This window comes from Plectrocnemia conspersa, unplaced genomic scaffold (genome assembly GCF_051122295.1).
Source record: "Plectrocnemia conspersa isolate PC_06_02 unplaced genomic scaffold, ASM5112229v1 ptg000006l, whole genome shotgun sequence".
NCBI classification, from domain to species: domain Eukaryota; kingdom Metazoa; phylum Arthropoda; class Insecta; order Trichoptera; family Polycentropodidae; genus Plectrocnemia; species Plectrocnemia conspersa.
The window spans coordinates 12,329,421-12,357,321 of NW_028277170.1; the positions used below are offsets into that span (position 1 = coordinate 12,329,421).

Genomic DNA, 27,901 nt, shown 5'->3' on the forward strand with positions numbered 1-27,901 from the left:
AACTTTGGCTCTTATTTCAGTTTTATATTAATAAACACATAGTAGGTAATAATATGATATATGTAAGTGTATTAATCTTTATTTTTTTAAATGAGTACCTAGTTAATGATTTGGATATGCAAGATAGGTACATTTTGACTGAAATCTCATGGTATAATACTTTCTTTATATTTCGTACATGAAATATAAAAATATCTTTGGATCTGCCCACATATACAAGCTTGCTGGTTTGTAAATGATTTGTCGATATATAATTCAAATATTAATCCATTAAAAAAATTATAATATATATGATACATACATAGATATATCAGTACATATACCAACATTATTATTGTCCGAAATATGTATGTATTTGTAAATAATTTTATTAAGAATGTATTTAGTTATCGATATATTTTGATTTTCGCTTACGATATGAAAAAATAGTTACATACTAATTTATTTTATCATTTACTAATAAATACCGTCTGTAACTATTACACGATTTTAAAACATTGATTTATGTAACGAATTAATAAGTTGTTACCATATTTTAAATATTACAGTTTTTCTTTGATACTGATTTAAAAAGAATATATTATACATAGATTTAACAATTTTTATATGTGAATAATTTGTATAAAATTATTAGTTTGTATATACTATTTAATATTCACTGATATACTTTACTTTATTTGGATCCTAATTAAACATAAAAAACACCTACATATTTTAACGAGAATATTATAATAAATGGTTCAAATATAAATTGTTCTCTTATATTTTTCTTACAACACCAATGATATTTTTGTGAAAATTTAATAAGCAATGATATGTGGTTTACCTGGTACCATTGATAATTTTGTTCTTGATATTTTAATAAATTTTAAAAATAACAATAATTTATGATATTTGCATCACATCATAACATGATGCTGTTTAATTTTATTTTTTATTAAAATAAGATTTTTTACATTCTCGAAATTATCAATTATATTATCTATTATTTGATAAAGTTTTGTGTGTATACAAGTGGTATATACAGTTTTAAAATTCCACCAGTTTAAATTTTATTTTAAATATATAATGAATCAAGAGATATCTGTTTCGATATATTAGGTTATAAGCAAAATATCTACCGAATAAATTATCATATGTAAAAATATTTCACACTAAAAATGATACATATTTCTGTACCTAAGAGATTTATGATCCTATGTCCATTTTACCATATAAACAAAAACATTTATCATATACAATATATGTATTTATTCTACTGTAACACGTGACCTTGTTTTCATAGTGGTAATATGATTTATTAAACTACTTTATAAATTATTTTAAATAAGTCTTATTATTAAAAACTGTATATAACTAATTTTAGGTTAATTTGGATAAAGGACTAATTATATCTTAGGTACAACATACATATGTATATTTCTGTTCTGTTTTTATGGTATTTAAATTAAATATTTTTGTAATATACTTTTAATAAAACTTCATTAAGATATTTGCTGTATTTAGTATGTTTCCATTTACAGTAGTAGCCTATCTAGTTTAAATATTAACTATTATTTACTACGAATATTTTATGAAACGTAATCGGTAGATATTTTGTCTATTTTGTGCAATAGGTCAATTACTGATTTAGCGTAGCATTTATGTACATATATGATTATATATTTATATTTGTATGTGTATGGGTGTGTGTGTATGTATGTGTGGTGTTATATTATAAATTGAAATATTTACCTATCAGTATTTTTTTGATAATATAAGTATATTCATATGTATTTATTAGCTATATAAATTATTTAAACACAACTCTCTTGTTGATTATTTAACATTAGGGGTGTGCGTACTGTTACGATTTCCCTTATTGGTTTCATTGGCAATGTATAGTTTATATTTCTACCATAGTCCATTCTACTATATGTCGGCGGAGATACGCCGATGTTGATGTTCTGAGATTCCAGTAAATAGTTCATTTGTTGATTCATGCTAAACTCGTCAAACGGCAACTCTTCAATCTAAAACAGAAAGTCAATTTTAATTACCTTATATTACTTTTACGGAAAATAAAATAGTTTTTGCCTTTGAAAGACTAGAATTTGCTGTATATTATTGCATTATTATTATATATCATAGAGATTTTAATTTAGACTGACCGAAATTGCATTTTTATTGTTAGCAGTTAGTTACTATTATTAATTATTAACTTTTTAATGAACATATATGGTCTTATATGCATAAAAACAATTTTTTCAGATTTTTTGTTTGCAGTTTATATAAAATGTCTTGCAGGATAGATATTAGATAGATTTGATTAATTCCGTTAAACAACTTTCAATGGTGCTGGCAAGTACTTATCTTTAGCTGTTTGTAGTAAAGTGTGAGGACTGAGGTTTTGCAACTGACAACGTACGAGTAGCATTGTCTTATAAGACAAGGCCTTGCATTGGCTGATCGGTAGTAAAAGGATAGAATAGATATATGTTTGTATTCAACTATACAAAGCATAGTTATGTTCTATTTTTGCCCTATATTACGGCCGTAAAACTTACGACTTTAGGATTTGTAGGATTTAGAAGACATGATTAAATAGATAGCCTTTTAGACAAATAAGTATACTCACATTATTTATGCAAAACTGTTGTTGTCCTTGTACTATTCTCGAGCCTTGAGAAACACTCGGAGAATGAGTGGCAACACAGTGGTTGCTTGGAGTTGTGACTATTTGCGGCATTGGCCATTCGTTTTCAGTCATTTGCTCTCCGTTAGGCCCTCCGAGTTGATAGTCCGATTCTAGAAATTCAGGTTCACGATGAAACGTACCTTCATGCGGTAGAAATCGGCGTAGAATAATGTTCCGACGATGTGTTCGGATGTGTTGATGAAGAAGAGGATAAAATATAAATTAAAAGAAAATTAGTTATAAAAAATAATATACAAAATTATAATTATAAATTTTCTACAGTTCTGGTTAAAGGATACATTAATTTTAATATCATGATAAATATGAAAAATAAATAATTTTTAGAAATTTTTAACAACCCCTAAATCAGTTTAAATTATTAAAAACAAGAAGCATATTTTTTAACATTGCTTTTAAAGTAACTATCATACGGAAATTATTATTTATTTGAAATTAACTTTTAAATTATTGTTTATTAGTATTATTATTGTACAATAAATATTGTTATACAACTGAATTTATTTTTTCAGTATGTATGTATAACACATGAGTATTTATAGTAAAGTTCAAGAAGCATCTAAAATAAATATATATTAAGTATAAAAGTCTTGCCCTACTTATTGTATCTGTTATTGTATATATGTATTAAAGTAATATATAGCAATATTGTAATACTTTTTAAGCAATAAAACAAGCAAGTTGCTCTTTATTGTTGAATATTAAATAAAATATATATTTTTGCATATAAAATAATATTTTTAACAATGTAAATAAAGTTTACGAAAAAAAAGATAAGCTATAAAATGTGATCTTTGTCATTATGAGCTTAAAACAAATTTACCCTTATTGAATCTGATGACATCAGGGTTTTTATCACCGTATATACTTTCAGTCTCACTATTCATCGGCATCTCCCTTTTGTTCTTGGTCGTTGGCTGCAAAGCTTCGTTAGAAGAATGCGATATTTTATTTAATTTAACTATGATTATAGCCATTGATGAAATTATTATAATCGTCAAAGTTACGCCGGCAATTATAAATAAAAACGGCTTGAGTTCAAACGATGATTTTTTTCCTGAAACAATATTATTATTAAAAAAGACTGTTGAACAATGATACACTTATTGCTAAATGTTTTAATTAGTAAAATTATACGAATATATATTTTTAAAGTAGTGATATATTATGCAAAAATCTCCTAAACATTTTATTTTTAATTAGTATATACTTATAGAAATAGACACCAAAGACAATAATATGCACATACGGATTTTCATTTATTTGTATCGATTTTGACGCCAATACGATAAAAGCGCACAGACAAAACTAAGCAGCCAAAAGAGCGCACTGACAAAAGTGTACTGGGCAAAGGCGCGCCAAGAGTTAAAAAATCAAAAAAATTCTATTTTGGCGTTAATTAGAATACAAAACTTATTTTTTGCAATTAATAACTGACTCAAATACGCGATAAAAGTTAAAAAAATTAAAGAAATGTTATGATAAATTTATGGTTTAAATATTATTACAGGTCTAAAATTTTATATTTAAAAAAATATTTTAATTATTAGTTAAAAATTTTGAGAAAATTGAAATTTTAAAATACCATAAAGTGTATTTAGTTAAGTAATACAAAACCTTTTTAACATGAAATTAAGTACATAAATAAACATTTAGACAAAATAAGGACAATTAAATTAGTACATAAAAAGCGTAATAAATACAATACGCATCATATACAAAGAGTAAAGTAGGTAAAAGATAAAAATTTTGTATAAAGAATTTTATTTACTTTTATTATTAATTTATATTTATATTTACGGGTTAACCCTTTAGATGCCAAGCTTTCTTTTTAGTATAAAATTATAAACAAACTAGATGGTAATATGTTTTAATATTAATCAAATACTCTATAGCTTATTTAACCAGAGTCAAATTATGTACCAATACAGATTTAACGAAAATTGTACTCTAGTACATAGTTTCTTAACCGGTGGTCCGCGGACCACTGGTGGTCCGCGAAGATTTTTATGATCGAATTTTATGCTGTATTTTATGGATTTTTAAATTATATTTCTTGTTACTGACTGGTTTAATATACTTAAATATGGTTATAATAGCATACTGTGTTGCAAAATTATTTGTTTTGAATAAAAAAATCAATTATTTAAATATTTATTATTTTATTTTAATGTTGATGGTCCGCAAAACATTTTTTGATTTTTTTGGTGGTCCGTGGATGTAAAAAGGTTAAGAAACTATGCTCTAGTATCAATAGTCAAAGCACGACTAACTGTTAAAAAAACGACATTCATTTCCGGATTACCTAAAATAAACAATATTTTAGATTTTTGTACTATTTAATTAATTTATTTATGCAGTTATTTTAGTTTTAAAAATATTATGTATCTTTAAACTTAACTTTTTTGAATGGTTACACTCTGTGGAACTATTTGCATTTTAATTTTTGACATAACTAAAATTTTTTTTATTTCAATTATTTTTTTTATTTTAGTACTTCAACCCTGTAGCATCAAAACATTTTACTACTTTTTTTAGGTGTTAATTTTTTTTAAATCTTAAAAAAATATATAATAAGTATATTTGTAATATTATTAAAGACTATTTTAATTCCTTACGCGCTTTTGTCTAATGAATATTTGGCATACGCGCTTACATCAATACGCAATTTTGTCCGGGCGTTGTTTTGTATTGTGCCAAAATATAATTTTAGCTATTAAATTTGTTGATAAGTCTCAAAGTCTATATGCGTATTTATAATGAATTTCAAAAGGGATACATTATTTTATAAGAACTTACCAGTTTGCTTATCTGCCTTTTTTAGCGTAAAGCCCTCGAGGTTTGCAGCTTCGCTTCTTCCTCTCGTGTTAGCTGCATATATCGACATTACTAGACTTTTTCCTGACATCAGACCATTTACGACAAAATGGGATATCGGTGAGGATATATTTGCTTGTAAAACGTTGGTTTGCTGATCGTAAACTTCCAATATGAAAATTTGAATTTGACCACCGTCGAAACCTGAGAATTTAGAAGTTCATAATGGACGTATATTTTTAATTAGTTCATTAAATAATTAACACAATATTGTTACAACATCGCTTTAACTATATAAGAGAGCGCAGCAAGTCAATAATTATATAAAAAAAATCGCTAGCAACTTTTTATTTTTTAATAATTCGCCAAAAATTGAAGAAGAAATAATAGCCAAAGTCTTATGTAATGTATTTTATGTTTTTTAGAAAATCTATATGTAATATTAATACTAAAATAATTATTCTATTTTATTTTAAAGTGTATATATTTATTAATGAACAAAATAACACCAGGAGGCCTCTTTGCTGATATCATGTTTTGTTAAAAAATAAAATTATACACTTAAAATATTAAATTTTGCCATAATTAACTATTGGAAATTTATGATTATTTTTAAATATTAGGCCGTCATCACTACAGTAAAAATATTTTTTTATAAAAAGTGTGGCATACTTATAATATAATATATAATATTTATATTATATAAAATCAAGTGATCAAACTTTTTATAAGCTCGAGACCTAACTTTTAATTAGTTAGTTTTAATGCAAAGAGGATTTAAATTTGTTTTGTAATTAACTAAGCTGATCATATAAATGCCTTAAGCATATTCCTGCTTTGTGAAAAAAACTATTCTTAACTTTTTTTTAAAGTTTTTATAGAAAAAATATTATTTATTTTTGTAACATATTTTATCGGTTGCAAAATTAAATAAAACTTTTAACTTAGTATTGTGAACTTAAAATATATAATTTCGTATCTCGTTTAATTTTATTTTTTTAAAAATGCTGATAAAACCACAAAGCATAATTTTTATTTAAGGTAATAATAATAATCCTAATTAAGGTAATTCAAAAGTTGAGTTTTCTGAAATTACATTTTAAATAACCAGAAAAAATGGCAAGTGATATAATAAACTTTAAAATTGTTTAATAATAAAATAGATTGTTATTATTTTGACCTAAATATACTTTAAAAATATTATTTAATATATGAATTTGATTTGCTAAATTTAATTTTACATTTTTATTTTAAAATAAGTAAAAATAAGATAAAACAACCAAAAATGTTGATTCTGAATAAAGTGAACATTTTTAAAAATAAGCTTTTTCAATAATTAATAGTGTCTATATTTAAAATGTATAAGCTTAAATATGCACGTAGTTTTGTGTATATGATACTGAAAATGAATTATATTTATATACCCAATATTTATCTTGTGTTATTTAATTTGTCTTTATTTTTACAGTATAATTACTGAGATTTTAATAAGGCCGTATTCCTTAGTATGTAGCAATTGCTTATAATAATAGCTATTATAATATTTAAGTTAGTGAAGATGTTTAAATATCATAAATTTCCAATTGTCTTACGTACTGGTTTGACGGTCAAACGTGTTTACCTTCTTGGCAGTCCACATCCAAAGATTCTGTCGTTTGGTTGTGTAACGTGCAATTGTATGGAGGATCAGGTTTTCCACCAGCAATCACGTGAAAGACACACGGTTCCAGTTGTCTTCCAGCTAGATTGAAAGCCCAGCATAGTATTGTACCGTAGTCCATCTCGGACATAGGTGTGTAGTTTAACATTGACGTATATTGTCCGTCCTGCTCCTCCAGATGAGGCTATGGATTTAAAATTATTAACTTAGAATATTACTAAAATATCATATCAAATGTTATTAAGCTTTTTTTAGACTTAACCAGATAAAAGTGTACAATTCAATAATTCGATTCGTAAAAAAAAAATATCAACAGTTGCTATTTATATTTATTTTATTTCAAATCTTATAAAGATAAAACACTTCTTTGGATTAGTAAAAAAACTATAATAGATTTAAGCTCACTGACAGGCAAATTTTATGGCGTAGTTCTGTGGAAAGCCCCCATACATTTTTTATTGTAGTGTTAATATTAACTGTTTCTACCTTATATAATTAAATAATTAAATAGTTGAACAGTAAGTTACAAGTTTTAATTGCCATTTCTACGTTAGCTGTGCCAGGTATATACTATTTATTTACTATTTTAGTGCAATACTAATATTTTATTTTTCTTATTAAAACTAAATAAATACATAAAGTATTTTATTGAAAAAACACATATTCAAATAGTTTTTTGTATCTTTAAATAATTTGTTTGTATACTTTACCTCTTGTAGTTCTCTGGTCTCAGCTGTATTATTGAAAGACCACCTGAAAGACTTAGGTGGTGGGTAGGCCTCTACAGAGCAGTAAATCGACGCTTTCTCACCACGGGCAAGACCATAAATTCTCTTCTGGTCGGAACGACACAATGGTTTATCTAAATATATGAAATTAAAATTTTAGTTAAATGGAAAATATATAAAAAATAATGTTAAATAACAAAAAAATTATTAAAATATAAAAAACGACTTATCGATGGTATTAAGGTTATATGTTATATGTTAAGATTATTTTGTACCTGTATAATTTTTCATAATTTAAAAGCCATTTTAACAATCATTTTAAACGAACAAAAATATAAATCAACCCGTTTTTCAAATGGGTCCATACACAGTACTGAAAGAGAGATATTATAATAAAATAATTGTGATAATAATGAAAAATATTGCATGGACCACTTATTATCACATCCGCTATAAGTACCGTTGAAAAACTACTATTTTTTTGTTAAAAATGCACGCTAGACAATATATTTTACCCCGGGCTTAATACTACTGTTTTTCTACCGTTTGGTTTTTATTTTATTGTGTAAACATATTTCTTATGTGTGTCATAAAAACGATCCAATAGCCCAGCAAACATCCTCATCTACAATTCGCTAAAGGTGTCTCTAACCATCATTATAAAATATGTTACACTTGGTCATAGAGTGAGAGACGCCATTCAATCATAGTAGCAAAAATAATAAGGGTATTGTATTGTCAAGAGAGACATAAGTGGATTGTTCAGAGAGCATAACGAAAACACTTAACGACAGATCACAGATGCTCATCGAAATCACAGTCGACAATAATACAACTCGACACGCCAGCGAAAACTCTCCGACTGCCATTTCAACTTTACCGCCTAATAGCGGCACATTAATATCACTATATATATGATAATTTATATGTATTTATAAAATAATCTGGAAATAGCTTTTCTAGCGTCTATTTTGCTACAAAGTCACACCCGTCTGGCCTCAAAATCTTAAATTTTCTTATGCCTGCAGTACACTTTCTGGAAGTTAACGACGTCCGCACGACGGCTGCTGTCACGTACAGCTGGAATATTTGCGCGCGATCGAAAAATGTGCCAAATAATCGCAATTTTTTAATCGTCATATTAATAAAATTACGGTACTGATAATTATAAAAGTTTGTGTGGGCACTCACCAATACAATATCAGTGAACACTTTTCGGTCGTAAATATTCAATTTACGCAAAATCTTTGTCGGCTTTTGCAAAATGCCATAAGGCATAAAAATGATACTTTAGAATACGAGCACTACATCTGTGACTATCCCAGAATTTGTCGCCATCGATTCTAAATAAAAATTCGTTATGGTGTGACATTTATATAAACCGATCTAAGAAAATACATAAGGATATTCTAGATAATTTTTTTTAGTAAAATCAAGTACCACTAATTATTTTTTAAATATTTAATTTTATATCAAAAAAAATATATTAACGATATCTATTAAAATAATATAATAAATCCCTTCTGGTGCCTTAAAATATTAAAAAATGTCAGTAAGTCTGTTGAAGTCCCCGATTAGCATGTGATATTATAACTTGACGACGTGACTACGATGAAGCGCTCGACATGCGTGTTGACCATAGGACGCCTACGCGCATACTGAAATTGAACCGAGTTACTTGTTCTATCTGAGTTTGCAAAAAACCATATCATTATTTCTCTCACTTGCGCTCGAAAGAGCAGCTCCGACTTCGGTTCCTTAGACTTCGGTCCGTTTGCCGACAATGTTCAGAAGCGCTCGAAGCTGGCCAAGTCGATTGAGCTACCCCCACTCTACCTCCCGTTCTCGGTAACCTCGGACAACTTCCGAGAGATCTTAAAGCGGGCAGAACCAAACTCGACCGAAGTAACCCACTATATTCTCCGTCTTTGGGCAACCTTGGCCAACTTCCATAGAGTGTAGTGCAGGCATTACCTTGAGTTTTATGTCTTACAGAAACCTATCAACTAATATAACAACTAACATATCTAAAGTAGCTGTTATGTAATACATATTAATTATCTCATATATCATTTTTATAAGGTATAAAAATGTAATTGCGAATTAAATGTCATACTTACACATAACTTTTAAATCTACACAGTTGCTTTGACCATCGCCTTCAACGTTTGATGCAAAACAAGAATAATTACCAGCTTGACCTTTGACAATATTTTGCAAGGCCAAATGACTAGAGCTTGTTATAATTCCGGCTTTTTGATTATGAAGAATAACCTCATTCTGAAACAATAATATAAATAATAAATTTATTTAATAAATATTATTTTACTAATGAAGGATATTTTTAGCTATTATACTATTTTTAATTAATACATTTTAAAACATTCCATTGAAAACGTTTTGTAATACTCTTATATACTTACTTTTAAAAAATACAATTTATAAAACTTTAAGACAGTTAAATAAAGTTAAAGATTAACTCGCCTTGAGCAACTTTTAAATTTTTTTCTTATTACGGTTATGTAAATAAAATTTATTTTTGGTCAACTCCTCTGAATTTTATTTAGGGAAATAAATATAATAAATATGTGTTTTAAAGATTGTCAAGGAAAATCACTCAACTTTACTTTGGCTAAAGTAAAATAGTAAGCACGAGTCTTATAATTATAATGTATGTAATGTGGAATATAAAAATCAATATTTTACACAAACTACAGCAGAGAAATAATATAATTAGAATTGTCTTAAGTTTTAGTTGAATTAGTAATTCGTCATAACAGAAACAAAAGATTCAGTCGATCATTAATACTTATTTACATCTGAGTAGTAAACGAAACCTCACCCTGCTTTTATAATTGGGTGTATTTAAGATATTGTAAGATTTGAACAGACCATAATAAACATATACTCACGTTATGCTTCCAAACGACTTTGTATGCCGCAGGATTCGATATGACTTTGCATTCAAAATATACATCGTCTCCTTCTTCTATATCATCGGGGTTTAGATTGCTTCCTAAATATAATTTAACTTTGGGAGCATCTGTAAAAAATAAACGCAACGTTATCACGCGGCACATTTATTCGCTTTGAGTATACCGATTATGTTAATTGCTTTTGAACCGTTTGTTCCTCGAGTTAAATACTCACAGTTAACGTCTATTTGTATTGAAGACTCCATGTGTTCGTCTTCAATGTGTATGTTTCTAGCGCGACAAGTGAGCATTTTGCCGTCGTCTTCTCTTTTCGGTGTAAAATACACAGTTGAAATGGTGAAATTACCTCCGTCTAAGTCCTGGAATTAGTAAAATTTAACTTTGTGGCTCATCATGAGTAATAACGACACGCTTCGATATATGTACGCATGTGTATAGGTACGTACTTAAGAGTTACAAATTACCTCTATTTACAAAACAGTAAAACGGTAATTCTTCTCATCATTAACGGTGAATATATACCGCAAATTAATGACTACCAAAATAAAATAATATATTTATTATATTTAAATATATTTATATTAGTTTAGTTACAACAATAAGAATATTTTAATAAATAAAATATAGAATAAGATTTTATTTATTAAAATATATTTAAACAGATAATTATATAGTAAATAAAAACATATAATGTAACATATTTAATATATCGAAGAATTGCCCTTTTAAAACATAGATTTTATTTTATTTTACAATAATTTAAAATATATAAAAAATACTGTCTCTCTTACACGATTTGAAATAATAAAAAATAAAATTATATTTTATTTCCTTAATTTTTATATTCATGGAACTATTAAATTTTTAAGTAAAGATAAATTAATGAGAAAATATTTCCTAAACATTTAATTTTGTGACTGACTTTGACAATATTTAAAATATATATAAAATAAATAAAATAAGTATTTTGTGTCATACATCAAAGATGTATTGTATCGGCTCATTTTTGGCACCCAAAGCGCAGAGTTTAGACACTTCAAAAGTTAATTGCTCATTCAACGCCTACTACAATATTTTTTTATTGATTTTAAAAAATAATTAGTCATGAAAAAACAACTATATTTTTATTAAAAGTTTTTTTTTCACGCATACTAATTAATCTCTAAGCAACTATTATAAATTAACTGTGCCATATTTCCACTAATGTTGTTAACCTAGCATATAATCGCTTTCATCTGTATTAGCCTTATAATTTTACTCTACGAGCACTCCTTATATATGCTCAAAATATATATACATATATGTATATTTTATATAGTCCGTATCCAATTTTTATTACTTGAAATAATATGATTTTAAAGTAATAAAAAGTAATTACGGGTACGTGGGTGAATAAATTTGTTCGTAGTTCTTGCTACAAATGGATTAATGTTAGCGTTTTCGCGCATGCTATAACCTATTAGGTAGTTAAACGATTCTTAATTAGCATGGTACGACAAAGGCTTCTTAATCCATTAAAATCGTAAGTACCTTTAGGAAAACAACAAAGATGACAACATGTGTATTGCGTTATTAACGCGTAAGTCACTAGGGTTTTTTTAATATAACCTTCCTCACCTTCTGCGTAAAATCTTTGAGTTCCATGTCGCCTAACCACCATTCGACTTTGCTCGGAGGGTCAGAACCTACTACTTCACAGTTCATCTCGTGACGACGACCGGAAGAAAGTGGTGTGTTGTCATTCAGGATAGTCAATGAAGTTGGACGTACTGTAAATAAGCAGAAAATATATAAATTTGTAATACAGCAGTTTTACATAAAGATTTTGAGACACAATAGCTTAAAATACAGCTAATTAAAGCTATTTTGTCTACACTGAAATGCATGCGACCACTCGCACTTTGTCAGGTAAATTAAAATATTAAAACAAGGAACTCGATTTACTTGATTTTCTTTTACGAAATACTCAATTTTCCATGTCAACACTTCAGTTACAATATTAATTTCTAATTAAATGTTATTTATAGAAATAATCTATTTTTAGTTAAATGTTAATAAATATATATTAAACATGAGTAAATAAATTAAACGATATTAAACTCTAAGACAATTTATTTTGGAATACGCCAAAAATATTACACTGCGAATAAGCTGACATAAAAACAATTAGGACTTTTTAGAATTAACAAAAATTAGAATACTCACAGTTTCTAAGAACCTAATAAATTTCAATTTAACCAAGAAAATTAAAGCATATTTTTGTTATAAGTTACTAATTAATTCTTCGGACTTACCGATAGTAATGTTTTTAAAAATTATTTAATAATTTGCCTGACTATTATTTTAACATAAAAAACTTTCTCTTTTTTCACTTTTAACAGCATATACAAAGGCGTTATAGTATTTTTTATGTACCCTTAGTTACTTAATGAACTGTAGAATGTTTGATGTTAAATGTTTCTGGCGTGTCCCAATGTTTAATTTTAGGAGTCATGATATTTACAATTTTTACGATCGACTTTACATCTAACATGTTTCAAACAATATTACGGATACAAATTTTTATGCTTATTTAGTAAACTTATTATACACTATATGATGCTTAGTAATTATCTTCTGGCACCCCCAATGTTGAATTTAAGGGTCTTATCTTTTTATATATAATATTTACGAGCGACTTCCCAACTAAACCGAATATGAACGATATTACTGCTATGTTCGCTGAAGCTATAGCTTGTTTATGCTTTTATAAATATTCCCATAGAGCGATAGATAATTTTAAAATGGTTTGACAAATAACTAGGCACTGTTAATTCTGAGTCGCAGTAGTGTTTTCCCATAGAAAGAATAAAAACTGTCTCTGTCCACGAATACGCTAAAATTATATTGTATAATGAACATATATTGTAGATTGGTAAGCTACCATAAAATAAGGAATAAAATAATTAGATATAAATTAAATTCGTTTCTTTACTGTAGAAACGTATAGCTAATTAAAAATAAATTAATAATTTATAAAGCAATATGAAGACCCAATGAAACTTCAGATTTACCAAAATATTTCGGTAAAAATCGCGTAAAATACTCCGTGGTTTGTTCGCAATTCGACGGTATACAATGATTTAAAAATAATTATCATTACCGAACATATAAATTTGATAAAAAAATCTAGATATGAAAAAAAATATATAATTATTAAATCTTAATAGTTTATTAATAAAAAAATGTATCTATACAAATATTATATAAAACTAGTTATGAAGATAAAAAACTATGATACTTCTTTAAATATATAATATTAAATACTGTAAAAGAATTAATTTAGTGATCTCCAGCTTCATTGGTATCGGATTGACTACACTATTTTACCATCTCACAATTCGTTTTGAAAAATATTCGACATATTCTTCCGTTGCTTATGTGCATCCACGCGAGAATATTACATACACTACAGATTTTTTTCACGGCACGTATACATTTTTTATTATGCTGAAGGAATACCATTTTTTTTGATTGCGGTGAGATTTATACATATTGCAATTTCACACATTGCCATGTTTTATGCATTAATATATTTCGCAAAACGAAGAGCAGGTTTTGAATTAGTGAATATAACACGCCGCTCTCCCATGGGAACTCGTGGGGAGTTTTCACTCGAAACATAATTCACGGGATACGTTTTATGTTTTGCTTTTACTTATTTGACTTTACAGTAATCGGAGAACACAATTTTATACGAGCGACCGACTACATACTAGGGTGGGTCAAAAAACATTTTTTTAAGCATCGAATTCCAATTATTTCGGGCTAAAAAAATGCCCATCAACGGAAAAAAATTGAAAAAATCATACGTTAAGAGCCTAAAGATTGGAAAAAATACCAAAAACTACAAATGTTATCTTTACGTTTAAAATAAACAAGTTTTTTGGCCTTTAATAGCGTCTAAGTACTTCATTGAAGTTGCCTGATGACAGAAAAATAGAATTTAAAAACATGCATTTAGATCCTAGAATTTAGGTGAAAAATGAGTTTTTTTACAGTTTTACAAACACCCGCATTGTGGTATTTTAAATTATAAAATGCCATCATACTTAATAATTCGATATTGTGAGTGATTTTATACATTATATTTTGTAAGAATATATAATGTTGCAGCTCTTCGCCTATTTCACAAAGAAACTACTCGAAAACTTCTGCACGAAAGAAGAATTATAATTGATATAACTTCAAGTCTTTCCACATCTCAAATAAAGGTACAAAATACATATGCTATTAAAAAAAACGTTACGTGTATATTTTGAGCGTAAAGGTGAAATTTTGACATTTATTCCAAACTTCTGGTTTTTTGCGCGAGCTAGAAGTTTAACGTGTGATATTTTTTAATTTATTAAATAAAAAAATATATAAATTAACACAATTAAATAAAAAGTTATATAATTTAAGGCGCTTGAAAAAAAATATATAATTGGAAAATATCATATCTTAGCTAAGCTCAAATGTTTAACGGTCATTATTAATTACATATTTGCAGAATCCAGAGTTTTAAAATCAATCATAAAAAAAATTCTTCTTTAGTTATTCTTCAAAAGTAGAAATATGTAAAATAAGAAATTAAATTATTCGCAGATTATTTAATGGTTCGATACGTTCTAAAGACCATTGCGACTTTATTGAATCAATAAAATCTATAGAATCCATCGAATAAATTGAAAATTTATCATTGGCTTAACAATTAGATAAAAAATAAATATTTCAGCCTTATAGAGAGTAGTGTAAGAAAACCAACATCTTACGGATTAATAAATAAATATTTTATATATTGTAAAATAACAAATAATTTTCAGTGAAAACGAGAAGAATTTTTCCAGTAAAATGTCTGATTCTACTTTAGATGGCATGTGTTTTTTAAAGGGTTATTTTAAGAATAACATATTAAAATATATCTAATATTAATTTATATATATTTAATAATAATAAATTATAAATATTGTACTTTTCAGTTTCTTCCATTTGTTTTATATTTCAATTACATACAATAATAATAATAAGATTGATATGCTTAAATTGAAAAAAAGGAAAAAACGATAACGGTAAATTTATCTACTATATACAATGTAATACATACATATTTTTAATAATCGAAATATCTCGAGAATTTTTGAGAAATATGGGAAGTGAAGTCGCGCATTCTCATTTCACGAGAAATAAAAATCATCTAGAAATCAGAATGCCTAGCTTAAATGATACGGCTATGGTTTTTATTGTCACAAGTAAAGAAGATACTAACAATTAAATTAGTCACAAGACGGTATGAAATCGCAACTTTACTGGACTACATCGACCCAAGGTGATTTGAATATAACTAACTATATTTAATAACTATTAAAGAGATTTGTATTGATATTCGTAAATTATGGAGATTATTAAAAGCAAACGAGAGTCACAGATTTTGATACCATATAATAAAATTGATAATCTGTGTTGTAAATATATTACACAAGTTTTAAAACCAAATAAAAAATTGATAGCTTAGATTATTTGTGTTTTTAAATTATACGTGCTCTTTCTACCGAGCAAGAGCAAATATAATATAATCGAGAGTAGACTGTTTATTGTATAGTCCAGTTGTTAGTTTTAAGTTAAAACTTTTTCTTTATATAAAAATTCTTAAATTTTAATAGTAATATTATTATTTTGCCATCGATTATACACTAGGATAACATTTATTTTACTATAGATGTTTCTATCGGATAAACTTTATCGAAACCTTGCTAGTCTCAATTTGATGTTAACAATTTCAAGCGCTAAATTTTTTGAAGCATTGATTTTACGAATTTCCCAACACTTTACATATATATATAAATGCTTGTATGTAAATAATACTCACGATACATGTCTATTGTGACGGAGCTTGATATCGGCGGCAATAGATTGGTGTTAGAAGCTTTGCACACGTACGTCGCTCCTCTATAGTGTCTCTGGAGGTTTTGTATGACTAGTTGGTTGGCTTTAACCCTCGGATAGGCGCTAGTCATGTCTGAAGAATCGATGAGGATGTCGTCCCGCCACCACTCCACCGTCGGCGTGGGTATTCCTTTTGTAAATAATAAATTGCGAAACGTTGAACGGCAAACACGGAATGAATGAATATGTATTGAATATTCAACAGCTTACCTTCTGACACCATGCAAGTCAAACGAAGATCCGAACCTTCGGGGTAGGGTCCGGCACGGTCGAATTGGACCTCTCTACCACGCTCGTCGAAGATCAATGGTTTCTGAGGAGGCACTGAAAGAAAAAAAATCTTTAAAAAAGTATAAAAATAATAGTCTCATTCTTACTAAACTAATGTAGTTTATTGTTATAAGAGCTTTTGAAAAATTACATAAAAATTGGTATTTTAATAAAATATAAAAATATCTAATAAAAAAATAGTGAATTTAATTTAAATATGTAGAAATAATTATAACAATAGTATAAATGTTTTCTTATAAGCGTAATAAAATAGAACAAAATATATAATACAACACTTTACGTGCTGCTAATGTACTAATATATCTACAATATATTCGAATAGCATTCAAACAAGAATACTTTTTTTAGTATTATTAAAGCCTTACAAACAGAATTTTTAACGTGGGTTCTGATAGAAATGGCATCAATATGGAATTATGTTTTACCATTTATAATATCGACATTGATGACGTACCAAGCCAACAAATGTAAGTTATGTAATTACAACACAATAAAACATATCTGAATAATTAATATTTTTAAATTAATGAGTGATATCATTTTTTTTATGCTTCATATTCAAGATAATTATTCATTAATCATTCTTCAACCAAGTAATAATAATTAATTGTCTTCAAAAGGTTGCATTGTTTTTTTTTATACGTTATGCTCCTCAGTACATTGTGAAAATGCTTAAAAATATGTGTACGTTTGAAAAGTTGTTTATATATATATTAAAAATAATTTCGGATTACGAGTAACTTGGTTTATTAGTGTTTTACATTACGAAATATATTTTTTCTCGTAATTTTGAGCAATACGAGCAGTAGGTATTGCGACACTTCTTCTCAACTGAGCCGATGATTATTTTTGCAGTGAAGACATACCCATTAAAAAAATTCTTGTTGGTCATGGATTATGCTCCTGGTTATCCTCTAGAGTTCGAGGAGTACTGAAGTAATTCGAGTTCATTCAGATTAAGTTTATTCCTCCCAATACACAATACATTTAAACTTCAAAAAGCTTTACACTAAATTAATATTTTAGCAATTCTTCTAAGTGAATGAAAAAACAAATTTTAGCTTCAGAGATTCTTAGAAAAATCATTTCTAAATCGTGAAATGTTACGATATGATCGATAAAAATGGGGTAAGGTGATCAAGACAACCCATAATTAAGCTTCGGGGAAAACTGTGACCTAATTGCTTTGACGGGTTTGATTACGAACGGAAGCAATCGATGAAATTATGTTCTTGAGAAAAAAGTGAATAAGTACAATATTCAAGAGTTGGTGAAGAAATATAGTAAGGAGCTGAGCTCCGAAAAACTAATAGATCTGGATCGCGAGCAACAGCACATGGCTACAGAGGAGATGAGAAAGAATCTGAGAACTCACTTCAAATGATATCTGCAAAATTTTGTGAAAAAGCAACATCCTAGTAAAGCTGTAGCAGTGCGAGCAATGAATCTATTTAATAAAAATGTAGTGTCACTATTTCGCAAAATATTTTATTAAGCTATCAGTGATATTAGAACTTTAAAAATAAACGTGTATTTTTTATTATTCATTTATGTATAAGAATATTTTTAGGTTTTGTACTATTCGTATTTAAAAAAATTGTGAGTGTGTGTTTTAAAATAGGAGCACGTTTACAGAACTGAGGTGTATTGTAAAATCCTTAAGATATAATAAGTTAGCATTGTAGTTAATTTTATATTACCGATCTATATTGTAATATGCTAAGCACCTAAATGTTAAAAAGTGTTGTATTTAAAAATAAAAATAAAATAATAAAACGTTATGATCCTTTATAAAATAATTTATGAAACCTCTAAATAATATGAACCTATTACTCAAATTGTAATTAATAATTTAACAGTATTTTTTGCCCCTATCTGTATTTTTAGGCATATTATTAAAATATATTTTCTTATGATAATATTCAACAAAGTTTAGTATTAAAGCCACATCAAACAGATTTTATTTCCATTAGTTCATATCAATGCCTCCGCACATTTGTCTTGAATAATTAATTTGTTTGTTTATCTTGCGCCGTATTTTGGGACGCGCGAACCGCAAAAGGAAACTTTAATATTGACATGGGTTATCTAAATAGTTAATAAGAGAGGGAAAACATTACAATATCCGAGAAGTTCGAATTGTGAAATTTAGCTGTTAACTTTTTACGGTTGACCTTGTTTCTACGTTTTTGGCGTAATCCACATATTTTAAATGCTTGTTTTTATAAATATTTACGTTAACTCTGTATCTTTTTTTTAAGAAAAAATATCTTTTTTCAGCTTTTTCATAAGAAGATTTAAGTTTTAATATAATATTTTTAATCATCATTTAATATTAGAGTTCAACAACAAGAGGTTGGTTTAATATTAAAAAAACGTTATAATATAAATATGTACGTTCAAGTTAATTTATGTTATCGAAAAAGGTAATTGTGAAAAAAATAATTATAAACACGGAAAATATATAAATCGAACAAGATTTTAGTACACTTTACCGCAGAGCACATTGATGCTATAGATGTTTTTTAATTAACGCGTTTTTTAATAGTAAAAGGCAAATTTTAGATTTAAAATTAAAAAGAATAATATATGTATGTATATAAAAAAAACACAATTAAGATTTTTTTTGATTAAAAATAACTTTCACATCACAAACGGAAGGCTTTCTTTTGAACGCCTCAAATAAATTGGGAAAATCGGAATACCGAAAACGCGTGGAAATACGTTTGCATGGAATGTAATAATTGAAGACAATTATTTTTTTCCGCCGAATTGTTTTTTTTTCATATACCAATTTCTTGTCGTAATGCTTTATCGCTTGAGCCAATCTAAAATATATTTTATTTCCGTACTTGGCCGTAACGACATTGTAAATGACAAACGGATATAGGCACATTAACGGTAATCACATGACTCGTTCAACCGTCATACATAAAAAAAATATTTTTGGATATTGACGAACAAGTTAAAATATAAATGTCTACTGATATACAATATATGCTGAAAGTATTAGTTATCATGGAATTATTACTTATGTGCTTTAAAGAAAAGCATATAAACGAGAGTGTTGAGTATATGATTTATTATATATTTGACCTATATATTAGGTATGATATATAGATTGGACAAGTTTCAAGATTCATTAGAACAGACTGGACAAGTTTCAAGATGGAACTATCACAAGAAATCGATCTGAACACAGCAATTGAAATCTTAGAGCAAGTTGAAACCGAATCAAATTAATTAAACACGTAATTATAAGAAAGCTCCATGCTAATAACTACCCGCGTGAAATTATTAACCTCATCTAAGAAAAAAAAAGCTAGAAAAATATGGCAGCAAACACGAGTGCCAATCCACAAAACGACGTGAAATCATGCTATCCTAAATCCTAATGAATAAATCTGAAATATCAAAGCAAAATCAGTTAAAAGCGAACTGTCGACTTAACGTTGCACAGATTACTCGCTTTGGAAAGCTACGAAATCGATCAAACGTCCCATTCTACAACCACCGATACTCAAAGGTATGCAGGGAAAATGGATCAAAGAAAATCAAAGTAAAGCTGATATCTACGCAGATTACTTAGTTGACATTTTCACACCCAACCCAGGAGAATAAAACTAGAAATCGCTCACCAATGCTTCACCACAAGACACAAATAATAATTTCTACAGCCACAGTCAAAGAAGTACAAAAAATGATAAGATCCGATATTAACCCAAATAAAGCACCAGCTTATGACAATCACTCGACAGGTCTTGAAGGAACTACGAAGAAAAGCTGTAGTACAGGTCATTTAAATCATTGATGTAGTATTTTGAGTCAAATATGTACCACAACTGTGGAACAGCATGGGTTTTGTACCACCAGTTTCACTGTTACTAACTTCTATACTTTACTAAAACATTGACAAAATCTCATGTTGCAGAAATGCAACTACACGTCATATATACATATTTCGAATAGATATTCGATAAGGTTTGTTATGGATTACTAGCTTAAAAAATTGTCAGAAATAGGTTGCTCAGATGGTTTTCATTGGGAATATAATTTATAAATCAATTTAAGAGAATATGGTGAGTATTGGATACCATTCTAATTAATTATTTAAATTTGTGTAAGGATTAAATTGGCATACGTTTCTGCGCATTATTATAATAAGAAACCACATTTTTTCTGTCTGTAATTTTAAAATAATATTATTTTTTAAATTATTTAGAAGACGTCGATCTCATATTGCAAGCAATTATGTTAATATATATTTCTTAAAATACACAGCATTATATATTTTTAAATCAATCTTCTAATTGGATTTATTAACAATATTCAATCAATAATTAATGTAAAAACTGTTCGTATGTAATAAAAAAACAAACTTTCAAACTCGATCTATCAAATTTGCAATCGACGATGAATGTAGGGAACACCCTTTTTTGTTTGCAGTCCGAGTATTTTTTGCCTCTACAGTTTTTATTATTTTTTTACTACAATTTGCAGGCCGCTAGTTGTGGTACAAAAATTAATAGTTTTAATGCCCCTTTACAGTTTTTCACTGGCAAACCTTTGTGTAGTTCATATGATTGACCTTTAATAAAATATCTAGATTAAAATTCTCCAATATTGTCGAGTCCGTCATATTTATTTTACCAATATAAATAGAGGAACAAATATACATCATAATAAATTTACGGTACCGGTTTTTACCCATTTTATAGATTTGGTATTTTTTATATACAATAAAATAATAAGATAAAAAATAAATCAATATTTGTTACAATTAAAAGGATAAGATTGAAAACCTTTTATAAATTAAATCTAAGCAAAAAAAATAATATTTAGAGACAAATTAAAATATATTATTTTAACCCTTTTATCGCGGTTAATATTTTTGCGCGCCATTTGTTAATATATGTAAAGCACCTTAATGTTATGGTTCAATAAATTCAAGTGATTTACCGCCTTTCATTATACTAAATAACTATATTATTAGGCTCAAAGGTTTATAGCACATGTAGGTGCCCAATGAGTATTGGCGATTTTCTTGATGACTTCTATAGAAGCCATCCGCGGTGAAAGGGTTAAAGACCTAGAACAGGGGTCGGCAATAGATGTCCCGCGAGCTAAAAGTATTTCTAATGTGGTAAAATCTTTGTGGTAATAAGAGCGATTAATGTGGTAAAAAGAGCGATTATTTTTTCATACAACACAATGGGTAAAAATGCTGTCTCATATATTGTGAATATATAGATATTTTAAAAGAGTATAACATGAAACGAAACACGAAAGGAAGCACAAGGAAAAAATTGACAGCCTTCATCTAAATTTTAATCTATAAGAGAACACAAGTTGCTCAATAGTTTGTCTGTACTTCGATATTAAACTATAAAATAAGATCGGCGCCGACACAATTTTATTGCTTTTGGCGTGAATTTTTTACTTCTGAGAAGTGATAATTATTTTTGCGTCCTCCTATTGAGCAAAATTAAGTTTAAATATACTTTGATCAGCCCTTTTATATCAGAAGTTCATAGTAATATAAATCGGTAAGTATAGCTATACTATTTTTAAAACAGTTTATTATCTAAGGGTAGATAAACAATACAAAATTTGCGAGATGCGACGTCTGTCTAAATTTTTTATCGCTGAGAGTTGACTAAGTTTGTATTTTAGACTTAATCTAAATAAAGTTTTAAAACTTTAATTAGTTTTAGAATTTTCATTAGGTGACGTTTCACAACTGTCAAATTAAGTTTCATAAACATTTTATAAGCCTAGTCTCTCTAGTTTAATGACAGCACGCCACTAATCACTACCTGTTAAAATATATTTTGTAGCTCGCCTACGATTCTCAAGGTTTTAAAATGGCACACGTTCAAATTATCTAGAACCCTCGAAATATTTGTTTCTGTCTCTAAAGCAATATGTGTTTTTGCATTTTGTGCTTATATTTTTTAGACTTGGCATAGGTTCACCATCCCTGCCATAGAACCATCGCAATGATGTTATAACGGAGCGCGTCGTTATCCCGTGATGGACAAGCCGACTCCAGGCTCTCCGGAGTATGACAGCAGAGTCAGGTTAGGGGCGAAACTTAGGAATTGCCTCCATATAGTTAATGGCAATTTGTCGCCGCGAATGAAAGGGCGAAACGACGGCGGCGGGTCGTAAAACAAGAAATACGGCCCAAGGAAAGAATTCGGCGATGGGCTCTCGCAGGAGTTGCGCCCGCTCAGGGCCGGCGCAATAAATAAGGGGCGACTGGGGGTGGGAGAGTACCGCAGGCGCCCCGGCATCCATGTGTCATAAATCGACGTAACAATCGGCTTAATCCGCGTTTCGGACACGAGATGCCCAAATTGAAAAAGTTGCGCCTCATCCATCATCGCAATGGCGGACATAACTCACGCGGCCAACTATGGATGGTCTGTGTGTATGTGTGTGATCTGGATTACGTGAGCCCGTTAATCCAATGTATCTGCGATGCTGTAGAATAACAGCTCCAGTAACGGACTCGTGCGTGTGTGTGAGTGGGTGCCTTTACCTTCAGCCCGCATCGGATCATAAATTTAATTGCGAAAAATTGCCTACATCCATTACGTCTTGACTATACGATTTAATTTATTTACTAGCAGTGTAAACGTTGAAATAGCAAAGAAAAAGACTGACTGATATCAATAATTTTATTAATATTAATAAACTAGACCAGCTGCAGTGATGTTAGCTGCTGATAAATTGTTTGAAATAATAATCCATAACTACATCTCTAATTAATGTTCACGTTATTTATATTTTCAGTCCATTACGATTGTACGTTGGAGGTCATGTAAATCCTCTTTAAATGCTCGCTTGATAGTACTTATGATTTTAATTGTGTATGCATATGGCAGTATTTGCACCGACCTCAAGTACATAATTTCCATTCTTCCAATTCTAATTTTTGAGCCTCAGATTGACCCTTTTGAAATATGTACGTATATATATAAAAATGCTGCATTCTTATTGTTTTATTATAACAATGACAAAGCTTGATGCGTTGTTGTACTTCATAGCTTTGTATAGCCTTCCTGTATCCTGTTAATTTTATAATTATATTGCGTGTATCGATCTTTTACTGGCACGTATTTGAATTGTAAGTATTGAATTGATTGTCAGCAATACATAAACATGCGTATTCTTTAAAAATAATTGTTTCAATTATACAATATTTTAATGAAATTAATATGATGCATTTTATTATGAGTGAGTTTTTCTATTATATAGCAATATATTAATAACTCATTCTAAATATTATGAAAATATAAATACATTACATTGATGTCTAATTATTATTAAAACATACGTATGTATATATTGCTACACATTTTTCTTGTATGTATTTAATAAAAACATGTATATCAATTCCTAATTGCTCCCTTGTGATAAAATCATGAGGGTCTAAAAATGTCGTATCGCAAGTTCGTATTTTTATGTTATGTGTATGTTGGTTAGCATGTCCATGTAAGTATGTATAAACATGTAACAGTGTGACCTGAAAATAAACCGAATGATTTTTAAATGCTGATATCACATAAAACAGATGATACAACAATGGCAAGAGGTTGAAATAAGATTTCTGTAATAGTTGTTTTTAAGTTTTTGTAACAGCAATGCATAAAAGCTCCTTTATAATTAAATTTACAGAACACTTTAGGATCATATCTACTATAAAAATTATTGTGTATTTTATATATATATATATATACATATGTGTGTGTGTATATTGCAGCCCTGATAAAATACTGTTTATATAGATATATATTATACCCTTGGTAAATAGTTTTTGAGTTAGGTGTGTGGGTTTGATATTTTTTATTTTCCTGTTAAACATCGATTCTTAGATTACTACAGTATTTCATTGAAGGCCCTACATCATAAAAATATATACATAAGTATAAGCCTATACATACGACATAGTCTTAACTACTAAATATTATAATCTTACTTAGTTATCATTCTACAAAAGCAGATGAAGATTGGGTTTGTTATATCAGTGTATATTTTTTTTATTTTTCTACGATTGTCAAAATGACAAAATAAGTTTATTATTTTACATTTCGTTGATGGTTTCATGTGTGGTTTTAAAGTGTAGACTGAATCAAATACATGTTAGTATATTTATCAAGTTTATTTAAACATGAATGTATTGAATTATGTGTGTACATATTTTTATTATAGTCTGTTTTATAGTAGATGCCACATTTTTGTCTCTGCAATTCAATAACGTTTTTAAAAATAATTAAATATTTTTTGCAATAAAATAATAGATACCGTCTTGTTTAAGAAATTGATAGTAGGTAATAAACTGCCTTATTCCAACCTAACTCAAGTACTGTGCTACGTTATTAAATATGCACACTTCAGCTTGAAAATAATAATAAATATATTTTCATATTTTAAAAGTGTGCTTAAAAAAATTTAGTATAAAGTGATATTATTTAAGTTAAAAATATATAAAATTATTAACATTTTTTTTCTTATACATGTATAGAAAATCTCTTTAAATAACTAAGTATTAGATATTTTTACGACCTAGCTCGATTTAAATTATTAATCACGATATTTATCTGTGAGATTAGGAAAATTTAGGAAAACCTTTTTTGTGATGATTCGTCAAAATGATATGTATCGAAATAGTAATCACTAATGATCAAAATTGAACCCAAGTATATTTGGGTATGCTGGTTTTAAATAGCAATTGTATAAAATTTCACACATAAATACCTATGACTGTGACGAATATCCTAGAATTTCTAGTAGGCGCTGCCCTATAGTCTACCCGGCAACGAAACTCTCCTGCATGCTTAGGACGAAGTGGATCAAGGACCAAAGCTGCTGGTCCAGCATCTAATCCAAATCCATTGCTATCTCCCATGGAAGAAATTTCTTCACCTAGCATATCTCGATCGTACCATTGTGCCGGCGGCTTTGTCATATCTCTACTGTCATAACTGAAATTTAATAATATTCATTAGTCAACACCTTAATAATAAATTAATATCTACATACAAATAAATATGAATAGCATGAAAACACAAATCGTGTTATTTAAATAATAAATCAATGGGAATTAGGGATTCCAATCCCGGGCCAAAATTTTGATCCCGGGATTTCGGTATTGCAATTAGCCGATCCCGGGATCCCGGGACCAGTCCCTGGATAATTTTCATGTTATTTTATCGATAAAAATAATTTAAAATTAATAATACAATATATTTTTACATCTGTTTTTTATGACGTACAATGTATAAAGTACGTATAATTTTAGTCTTGGACTTAAAATAGAAAATAAAATAATAAAAATAAAAAAAGGAAGGTCTTATATATTTATTTGAGAAGAAAAAAAATGAACTTTTGACAATGTATGTACATACTTATGTACATTCATAGACACAATTAATTGAAAACATTATTTTGAATAAAACTCACGAAGTAACATCAAAGCATCAAGTGTTTTATCATTTAGCCTTGATCTGATTTTGGTTCCTAAGCAGCCTGCTGCTGAAAAAGCACGTTCAGAAAAAAGCCTCAAAGATTCACAGATGACGCGTGCAACTCGCACAAGTTTGTACACGAAATATAACGATGTTGTCAATAATAATTCGATTGTGCTTGATAAATCAACCAATTCGAAAAATTCGGGATTATGTTTTATAATTCCGGGACTCATCGGGTATTGAAAATCGTTCGGGATCCCGGGATCCCGGGATTGGAATCCCTAATGGGAATGTATTGAAAAAATGCATAAATAATAATATCAAAGGTTGGTATCAGTATTAAAACTTATAATATGTTATCCGAATGATTTACTTGCTAATTTACGAGAATTATTTTATAAATAATTTGCATAATAATATTTTTATTTAGTTAATAATATTTAATTAGAATTTTAATTTTTTTTTAGTAAATAAAATTAAATTCAATAAAAACTTGCCTATAAATTGGATTTTCTCCTTTATACCAAACGACCAAGAGCACGGCATCATTACCAGGTTTACCGCAATTAAGTATTTTCCTACTTCCTTCCAGATCTCGAACTCTCGAAATATCTCCTGTAACAATAAAAATAACACACTGAATTTAATTATTTTGGTAAAAGATTTAAACTATATATAATATTATTTATAAAAAAAAATATTGTATAAATTGTAGGCACAGTACTTTAAAATAAATATCTCTATTCTGATTAAATTACATGTTTTATTGCGTTAATTTTAGAATATTTATTAATATAATTTTTAATTTATGATTTTTTTATTTATTTTCAACATTCAACAAATTTTATAAACGTCATATATTTTATAATATATGTATATTTATAGTTTATTAAAATATTTAAATTACTTAATATGATTTAATAACATACTAAACTGCCCTGAATTGCTCAGTTTGGTTATTAAAAAAGTAAATGCCTCAACAAAAAATAATTTAATAATGATAATAAAAATTTTAATTAGCATATAAATTCCACATTTCCAAGAATCAATACTGTAAGTTTGATATTTTAATCCATAATTACTTGTCAAGTTTCAATACAATAGTAACTTTTTCAGATTACTTCTACAATAATTTGAGTTATAATTGTTTATTTTTGTTTGATCTATTGATCTTTATTAGCCACATTTTTTTTATGATTTAATCGTGTATTTGTTGCTGTTTTATAAGCCTAATTGCTAACATTTCTGAGTGGATATGCGTTATTGTATATGGGATTGAAATGTTTATGATTAATCAAATATTATGCATTTATATTATCCTAAGATGTAAAATA

At 28.0% G+C, this 27,901-nt stretch overlaps 1 protein-coding gene across 1 annotated transcript; it reads right to left on the bottom strand.

Moving 5' to 3' along the window:
• Positions 1 to 684: 684 nt before the first annotated feature.
• On the bottom strand, positions 685 to 26,066 carry LOC148234253 (cell adhesion molecule DSCAML1-like). Its single transcript, XM_088187901.1, has 13 exons — positions 25,855 to 26,066; positions 17,011 to 17,124; positions 16,724 to 16,930; positions 12,454 to 12,605; positions 11,051 to 11,195; positions 10,813 to 10,943; positions 10,021 to 10,180; positions 7,883 to 8,034; positions 7,134 to 7,356; positions 5,495 to 5,716; positions 3,519 to 3,752; positions 2,618 to 2,817; positions 685 to 2,012 (listed from the first exon to the last, which is right to left on the bottom strand). The coding sequence occupies exons 1-13, from the start codon at positions 26,063 to 26,065 to the stop codon at positions 1,797 to 1,799; spliced, it is 2,367 nt and encodes a 788-aa protein (XP_088044027.1). The 5' UTR covers position 26,066; the 3' UTR covers positions 685 to 1,796.
• Between the last annotated feature and the right edge of the window lie 1,835 nt (positions 26,067 to 27,901).

What these genes read in the sequence shown, in the direction of transcription:
- LOC148234253 (XM_088187901.1), bottom strand. Translation starts at nt 26,065, where the DNA reads ATGACAAAGCCGCCGGCACAATGGTACGATCGAGATATGCTAGGTGAA. An exon ending in TGTAGATTTAAAAGTTATGT is followed by an intron (nt 8,035 to 10,020) that starts GTAAGTATGACA and finishes TCATATATTTAG; the next exon opens with ATAAACCATTGTGTCGTTCC. An exon ending in TGTCATCAGATTCAATAAGG is followed by an intron (nt 2,818 to 3,518) that starts GTAAATTTGTTT and finishes TACCGCATGAAG; the next exon opens with GTACGTTTCATCGTGAACCT.